Below are 8,053 nucleotides of genomic sequence, written 5' to 3' on the forward strand. Positions count from 1 at the left end.
GAGAGCAGGTTCACTGCATGAAGGAAACGTGAAGAGAGCAGGTTCACCCCATGAAGGAAACGTGAAGAGAGCAGGTTCACCCCATGAAGGAAACATGAAGAGAGCAGGTTCGCCCCATGAAGGAAACATGAAGAGGGCAGGTTCACCCCATGAAGGAAACATGAAGAGAGCAGGTTCACCCCATGAAGGAAACATTAAGAGAGCAGGTTCACCGCATGAAGGAAACATGAAGAGAGCAGGTTCACCGCATGAAGGAAACATGAAGAGAGCAGATTCACCCCATGAAGGAAACATGAAGAGAGCAGGTTCACCCCATGAAGGAAACATGAAGAGAGCAGGTTCACCCCATGAAGGAAACATGAAGAGAGAGCAGGTTCACCCCATGAAGGAAACATGAAGAGAGAGCAGGTTCACCCCATGAAGGAAACATGAAGAGAGCAGGTTCACCCCATGAAGGAAACATAAAGGGTGCATTCACACCAGCCTTGTTTAGTCCGCTTTAATCGAACTCTAGCTCGTTTTCCTAGAAAGTCCGGTTCATTTAGGGAGGTGTGAACGCGCCATCGAACTCTGTCACGGAACAAAAAGGCGAACTCTGGCCCGGGCTAAAACCTAGGTCTCGGTCCGGTAGAAGCGAACTCCAGCGCGGTTCGAGTACAGTGTGAATGTAAACAGACCGGACCCCGCTCCGCAGGACAAATAAACACGCATTGCTCTTACCTTTTATGGAGCTGTCAGCTGCCTTGTGTGGAAAAACAATATTCTCCATGGTCTTCTGTCTCATTTTCTGCTCATGCTAAGTCCATTTTTCAAAAATGACAAAATATAACTCTTAAAACTGCTAAAACTTGATGCCACTTCGTTTTTATTTTTATTTACAGAAGAAGAAGATTTGTCTTCAGAGGTTTTTGTGTCGTTTCTTTCAGTAGTTCTTGGTGCAGCGCCCCCACAGGCGAGTGGGGGAACAGGTTGGTTCAACAGGTTGACTCGACTGCACAGTGCAGTGTGAATGCAAACGCACCAGCTCAAATGTAAACAAAAGGTCATGAATATTAGTACCGAACCGAGTCTACCGGACTATCTGGTGTGAAAACGACTTAAGAGAGCAGGTTCACTGCTTCAAGGAAACGTGAACAGAGCAGGTTCACTGCTTCAAGGAAACGTGAACACAGCAGTTTCACTGCTTCAAGGCAAAGTAGAACGCAGCGGATTCACTGCTTCAAGGATAACTAGAACTCAGCTGGTTCACCGCTTCAAGGAAAAGTGGAACGCAGCGGGTTCTCCGCTTCAAGGGAACGTCATGAATGCAGCAGGTTCACCGCTTCAAGAGAACACCAAATATGTGATTTTTGACCTGCCATTGTGCATCTGTTCCTACCAAACCCAGCCGGTCGAAGCAAATGACCGCCTGTCCTGAGCCTGGTTCTGCTAAAGGTTTCTTCCTCATGAGGGAATTTTTCCTTTCCACTGTTGCTTTCATGCTTGCTTGAAATCTGCATCTCAATAAAGTTGGTCAGCAGCAGGAAGTGCTCTAAAACTTCCTATTAGGTGGCTGTGTTGATCTTGGACCTCAGAAAACAGTGGACCAACACCAGCAGATGACATGGCACCCCAAACCATCACTGACTGTGGAAACTTGACAATGGACCTTGAGCAACATGGATTCTGTGCCTCTCCTCTCTTCCTCCAGACTCTGGGACCTTGATTTCCAAATAAAATGTCAAATTTACTTTCATCACAGAGAACATAACTTTGTGTTCCAAAGTTAATGTCAATGCAGCATCTATCGGGAAGTTTTCGAGCACTTCATGCTTCCTGCTGCTGACCAACTTTATGGAGATGCACATTTCATTTTCCAACAGAACTTGGCACCTGCACACAGTGCCAAAGCTACCAGTACCTGGTTTAAGGACCATGGTATCCCTGTTCTTAATTGGCCAGCGAACTCGCCTGACCTGAACTCCAAAGAAAATCTATGGGGTATTGCAAAGAGGAAAATGCAATATGTCAGACTCAACAATTCAGAAGAGCTAAAGGCCACTATCGGAGCAATTGGGCTCTCATAACACCTGAGTAGTGCTACAGACTGATCGACTCCATGCCACACCACATTGCTGCAGTAATCCAGGCAAAAGGAGCTCCAACCAAGTATTGAGTGCTCTATATGTTCATACTTTTCATGTTCATACTTTTCAGTTGTCCAACATTAATAAAAAATCCTTTTTTTTTTATTGGTATAAAGTAATATTCTAATTTTCTGAGATACACAGCTGAAGAGGATTATTATATGTAAATAATGGTCTAAGGCCTCCCCACCATCACTGACATCTACACCTCCAGATGCAGGAAGAGGGCCCATGAAGGACCCCACTCACCCAGCACACACACTTTTTGCCCTGCTCCTCTCAGGATGGAGGTTGAGGAGCATTAGGTGTAGAACCACTAGACTGAGGAACAACTTGTACCCTGAGGCTGTTGGACTCGTGAATCTCTAACCAGAATAATCACCGTGAAATATCACATCCCGCTGCTGCTGATCCGTTTCATGTTGCTGCTGATCCGTTTCATGTTGCCGTGTTCATTCACTCATCTGCTCACAGACTCGGGTTCATGCTTCTGTTCGGCATATTGTTTTTTACTATTAGTGCTTAGTGTATTTTTAGTTAATGCTTTTCTTAGTTCATATCTTGGAGTGGTGGCGCAGAGGTTAGAGAAGATGGGCCTGTGATCGGAAAGTCGCAGGTTCAATTCCTGGTACTGTCAACATCAAAATGTGGCAGGAAAAGGTGAAACACCCATATGTGCCTCCACCCACGTTTGCCTCACTATGGGCTCCTGAGCAAGGCCCTTAACCCCCACCATCTGCTCCCAAAAACAGGTCTCTCTTGAAATTGAGTTCTCGTGACTCAATGGGTATGTTTACATGTATAAGTTAAGGGTAAAAAAAATCTTAATTGCCATTTTTCTTTTTCCATTTTATTGTTGGGTGTAACTGGGACCCTGTGTAAATAATCTCGTTCCACAACATATACCACGTGTTGGAATGACAAAGAACTTGACCTTGATGGAAAGAAGAAGAAAAAAACCTTGAGTCAAGAGTTTCTTTGTCATTCGCACCTCTTATGTTCGGCGGGGTGGGGTAGGTGCGTTTGTTCCTTCTGAAGTCCACGACCATCTCCTTCGTCGTCTTCACATTGATGTGAAGTAAAGGTTGTTCTTCCTGCACCAGCTCTCCAGGTGTTCCACCTCCTGCCTGTAGCTGGACTCATCGTTGTTTGTGATGCTTCCCACCACCACCGATTGAGATGTGTATCGCAATTCATCTTAAAGTATCAAGATATTAATTTTGGTTCATATTGCCCAGCCCTATACAGAAGTAACATTTACTAAATGTTAGGGCTCAATAGGCTCTGTGCACATGCGTCCTGAATCACTTCCCCTTTGACCGGATGTCGGCATTCCAGTTTCCGGTCTAATCCCCGGTCTCGGTGAAAATGGCGTTTTCTAGATGTTTACAAGAGCTGCCCAAGATAAATATCAGCGATGTTCATCGTATTGTTGATGGCTGGTCCCCTGCTCCGACAAGCAAACGTAACAAGGGATTTAAATTGTATATCTCAAGTTACCTGCACAACTACGAGGGTAAGTAACGTTAGTTTGATCGTTGTGATGTTGCTAACTGTTTGCAGCTAACGTTAGGCTATTAGCAACACGACCATTTTTGTGTATACTCACGTTATAGAAACAGGTTTTCCACACTTAAACAAAAGGCTCATATTTTGTGATCATTCTACTAACATTCTGCTCTTCTCAGTTTCTAGCAAAAATCAGGACACAGGTGAAGTCGTTGTCAGGGCTCTGTGTCACAGGTCCATGAAGAAAAATGAAAAACCTCACAGTTTAAGTGTAGGGTGAAGATAGGATTGTTCAGATGACAGTTTTAAGATTGTTGGTTCAGTAACCCGACGTTCCTAATGTTAATGGGGATTTAGCTAAGGTGGTAATTAATTCTTAAATAAAAATAAAATGGAATTGGCTATTTGATGAATATTAACACGTGAGTTTGGCCTTGCTTGTCCCCATTTGGTTATTTGCTGCATGCATTGTTCTTCTTTTATGGTTGTTATGTGTTACTTTTAACCCAGTGTTAATTTGGTAATTCATGCATATTAGTTTTACTTAAATCTAAAGAATACACTCACAGTCTCTGTAACATTATCCAGGTATTTTTACCTAGCGGGTCTCCTCTGGGTTAAAAGTGTTTTGAAATCAAGTTATCTTTATCTCATCCATTCATTTAAGATGTAATCTTGTGATAATTGTATTACACTACTCTTGACCTTCATAGAACATACTCCAAACTAAATATATAATCACATAACATGATACTATGGTTCTATGACATTAGTTATAAAAAAATATTTGGGAAGCAAGATTGCATCATGAAAGAATGGCTGATGAGTGACCAAGCTAAGATAATAAGTTCTTACTATGACATTCTTATGCAGGTGGTCCTGAAAGACTCGTGTCCTGTGGAGCTGATTCACCACAGCTGTACGTGTGTTGCTGGTGCAGCATTATGCAACCACTGTGTGGCTTTGCTGTTCCAGTCAGCACATTATTCTGAGCTGAAACTGTCAGTGGTCCCCCCTGTACTAAGCTGTACAGAAGGAGAACAGCAGTGGCACAAGCCCAGAACTTTAGTAAGTTTTCTCTTCAATAATAGACTCAATTTATTACATTTTCTTGCCGTATAACTTGTAACTGTGTCATGGATAACTGAATAGGGTATAAAACCTGGCCCCGTGGACAAGATGACTGTGCTGTCTGCTAAACCGAAGAGTGGAGCAACAACAGAGGGTGTAAGGTAAAAAAAAATCAATAAAAATTCTGATGTATTACAACAGTGTTTCTCAACCCTGGTCCTCAAGGCACACTGCTCTGCATGCTTTATAGATTTCCCTGCATTAACACAGCTGATACAGTTGTTAATCAGTTACCAACTGAAATGAGCTGTGTTTAAGCAGGGACAAATCTCAAACATGCAGGACAGTGTGCCTTGAGGACCAGGCTTGAAAAACACTATTATTTTATGTTTCATATCTGAACGAAATGCATGTGGGTATTCTATTTTTGACTCATGTTCTTTTCTTATTTTTATACACAGGAGCACACTCTACAAAGGCCTTAGTGGGGATTTGCCGGACCTTTCTGTCCTTAGAGTAAGTAGTTGTATTTAAATTACTGATAAATAAAAATGAAATTAACAGTAGGCTACAATGTACTAACAAAGAGTTGTAGACTTACCGGTGTATTGAATAATTTTATTTTCAAGTGCTGTCTCTTTGTAAAGTGTAGAATTTTTGAGGGCTTAAAATTAGTTGATATACATGTATTTTACATTTTATTGAAATAATTGTTTTCACTTTCCCAGGTTTCCGAGGTGTATGAAGATTTTGCAGCAGCTGATGCACCAATGATCTGCAGCATGGGAATCAGCCATGAATTTCCCCTTGTTGACTCTGCCCTTGGCAAAGTTCAGGCTGGAAGTCCTCTGTCCTACCAACAGCCAGCAACAGCAAAGAGAGACATGTCCTTCCATGCTGCACCACCCCGCCCATCTCTGCCTCTTAAGAACTACCACCTACAGCCATCAAAAAGCATGTTTGTTTGTTCTGAACCACAACAGCTACACCTTAAAAGTATGGAGGTCACCTGGGACATGGTGAATAAATTTGAATGTGCTACCAGAGCACAGAGTACATGTCCTGAATGGCATCAGCTAAGGAGGCATAGGTTGACTGCCTCCCGCTTCAGGGAGATCTGCCAGGTTCAAGATAAATCTGAGGAAGATCTGGCAAATCGTCTGCTGCAAGGGACCTATCAGACTGCAGCTATGAAGAGAGGGCTTGAATTAGAGGCAGATGCTATCTGGGAATATTGTCAAATTAAAAGAGTCAACCACTATCCCTGTGGATTTGTGATTCACCCTGATGCTCCTTGGCTAGGGGCATCTCCAGACGGATTGATCTTTGATCCTTCTGAGCCATGTCAGTTCGGGCTGATTGAGATTAAGTGTCCAAATGTGAAAAGTTATGTTGACTGTCCATATCTCCAAATGAAGTCAGGCAAATTGGAACTAAAAAAAACTCATGTTTACTATTGGCAGGTTCAGGGGCAGATGCTAATAACTGGGATGAACTGGTGTGATTTTGTTGTCTCAGCTGAGGAAGATATTCTTATTCAAAGAATTTATGCAGACACTAATGTGATGGATTCAATCAAACACAAAGTAGACAGATATTTTTTCTATGTTTACCTGCAGAAATGTCTAAATTAGGAGTTTGATCAAATCAAATGTACAAATTTGTTTCAAAATATTTCCATCATGAATATCTATTTACAAATGTAAGACAATGTCAATGTAAGTAAATGACAGCATTTTCTGTTTCTTCAAGACTGTGCCATCAGCTTTTCTGTCAAACTTCATATCTCCATTTCCTGACCAAAGGTCCATTTTGGTAATTTGACAGGAGACAGGCAACTGTAAAAATTTGGTTTATGCTTCCTGCAATGGAGAGAGGGATAGTGGAATCAAAGAGTTTATTTTCTTTAACTCTTCTTATTAACCTCTCAACATGCACCCTCAAACGGGCAATGGACTGGGTCTTCAAAACGTCGACCTCTGACATTTGGGCCCTCTTGGAGAGGAAGGCAGGACGATGAACAGTCCCAGGTACGAGATCATCCACCAAGAATCCCTTGTCCACCATGATGGCCATGTCCAGTGTCAAGAGTGATGTAATCCCTGATTGACGGAACACTTCCTTGTCACTCATGGAACCCTCAAACAGTGCTGACACAAATGTCAGGGCTCCGTGAGGAGACATGCCCACCATGGCCTTAAAGGTACAGTGGGATTTGTAGGTGGAGAAGACTTCACTCTGGAGGAGCAGGGATGAAGGTGTTTGACACCGTAGTTCTGTACAGTCCAGGATAACTTGTGTGTCACTGTAGCGGCCATCAAAATCCTGTGGAAGACTGGAACTCACAGCTGCAGGAGACATCCACACACAAATTGAGCCCAATAAGCAGTACAGGAAGTTGGCCCATGTCACAATAATGCGGCTGACTGTTGCTCTGTGGATGTTAAATCGATGGCCCAGTTCCCTCTGGGTACATCCAGTAGACAGGTAGGAGAGGAAAAGAAAAAGCTCATCTATTGGCAGCAGTTTCTGGACAGAAAATTATTTAAATGTTAGTTCAAAACCAGCATTCTCATTGTGTGTGTGTGTGTGTGTGTGTGTGTGTAACTTACAGTTGGTCTGGTAAAAGGGGTTTCAGTTGTTGTACTCATGACGTCGGTTTTCTTTGCTCTGGTGACCCTGACCATTTTGGCTGTTGCTGCCTCGATCAAGTTCCAAAACGCCTTCAGATGCTCATATGAGGGGAACCTAAAACACATAAAAAAAATATATATATATATATATATATATATATATATATAAACTGTCACTCTCCACATTTATAACTGTGAAAACAGTTTTCAAATTTTGACACGGTACAACTAAGAACATAAATATCTTTCTTTGAAATTTTATGTTGTAAAGTGGAAAGAAAATTATACATGATTTGAAGGTTTGTAATTTTTTTATAAATTGAAAACTATTTTGAGCACAAATGTTCAGCCCCCTTAAATCAGAGAGTAACTTCTAGTCTTCATAAGTTTCCTGATGATTGCTAATGGCATAATAGTCAGCCTGTGTGTCATCTAATCACAGAAACCAACTATTTTCACCGACCTGAGGCTGTCACTAGCTGCTGTATTTGTATTTGACATTAGTTTACACACGGGTGGACTCCATAGCCATTTGTAATCATTAAAGCTATTTCTGAAGGAATATTGGTTACAGAAAAGGGAGCCGATTACTCTTACACACCACACTTTTCAGTATCATTTGTAAATACAGTACTACTAGTACTAGTACTACTACTACTACTACTACTAATAATAATAATAATAATAATAATAATAATAATAATAATAATAATA

At 41.8% G+C, this 8,053-nt stretch overlaps 3 protein-coding genes across 5 annotated transcripts in view; 2 read left to right on the forward strand and 1 right to left on the reverse strand.

Annotated features, from left to right (window-relative positions):
• The window catches only part of arl6ip1 (ADP-ribosylation factor-like 6 interacting protein 1), a 17,511-nt gene that overhangs the window by 583 nt on the left and 8,875 nt on the right, over positions 1–8,053 (forward strand). The gene's annotated exons all lie outside the window — the stretch shown is intronic.
• Positions 3,423–6,457, forward strand: LOC119421794. 2 transcript variants are annotated; one of them, XM_037689154.1, is made up of 6 exons: positions 3,423–3,642; positions 4,509–4,703; positions 4,788–4,867; positions 5,168–5,222; positions 5,435–5,697; positions 6,124–6,457. In XM_037689154.1, exons 1-6 carry the CDS (start codon positions 3,544–3,546, stop codon positions 6,338–6,340), a joined length of 909 nt encoding a protein of 302 aa, XP_037545082.1. In that variant the 5' UTR covers positions 3,423–3,543; the 3' UTR covers positions 6,341–6,457. The 2 variants fall into 2 exon arrangements, with proteins under 2 accessions (XP_037545082.1, XP_037545081.1); XM_037689153.1 differs by having other exon boundaries at positions 5,435–6,457.
• Positions 6,446–8,053, reverse strand: part of LOC119421793 — a 2,563-nt gene continuing 955 nt past the window's right edge. Inside the window, exons 2-3 of the mRNA XM_037689152.1 lie at positions 7,319–7,454; positions 6,446–7,235 (exon numbers count right to left, since the gene is read on the reverse strand). Of these exons, the coding sequence (XP_037545080.1) occupies positions 6,480–7,235; positions 7,319–7,454 (892 nt within the window). The 3' untranslated portion in view covers positions 6,446–6,479. The remainder of the gene's footprint in view (positions 7,236–7,318; positions 7,455–8,053) is intronic.

Source organism: Nematolebias whitei, chromosome 15 (genome assembly GCF_014905685.2).
Source record: "Nematolebias whitei isolate Nwh7 chromosome 15, NemWhi1, whole genome shotgun sequence".
Taxonomy (NCBI): domain Eukaryota; kingdom Metazoa; phylum Chordata; class Actinopteri; order Cyprinodontiformes; family Rivulidae; genus Nematolebias; species Nematolebias whitei.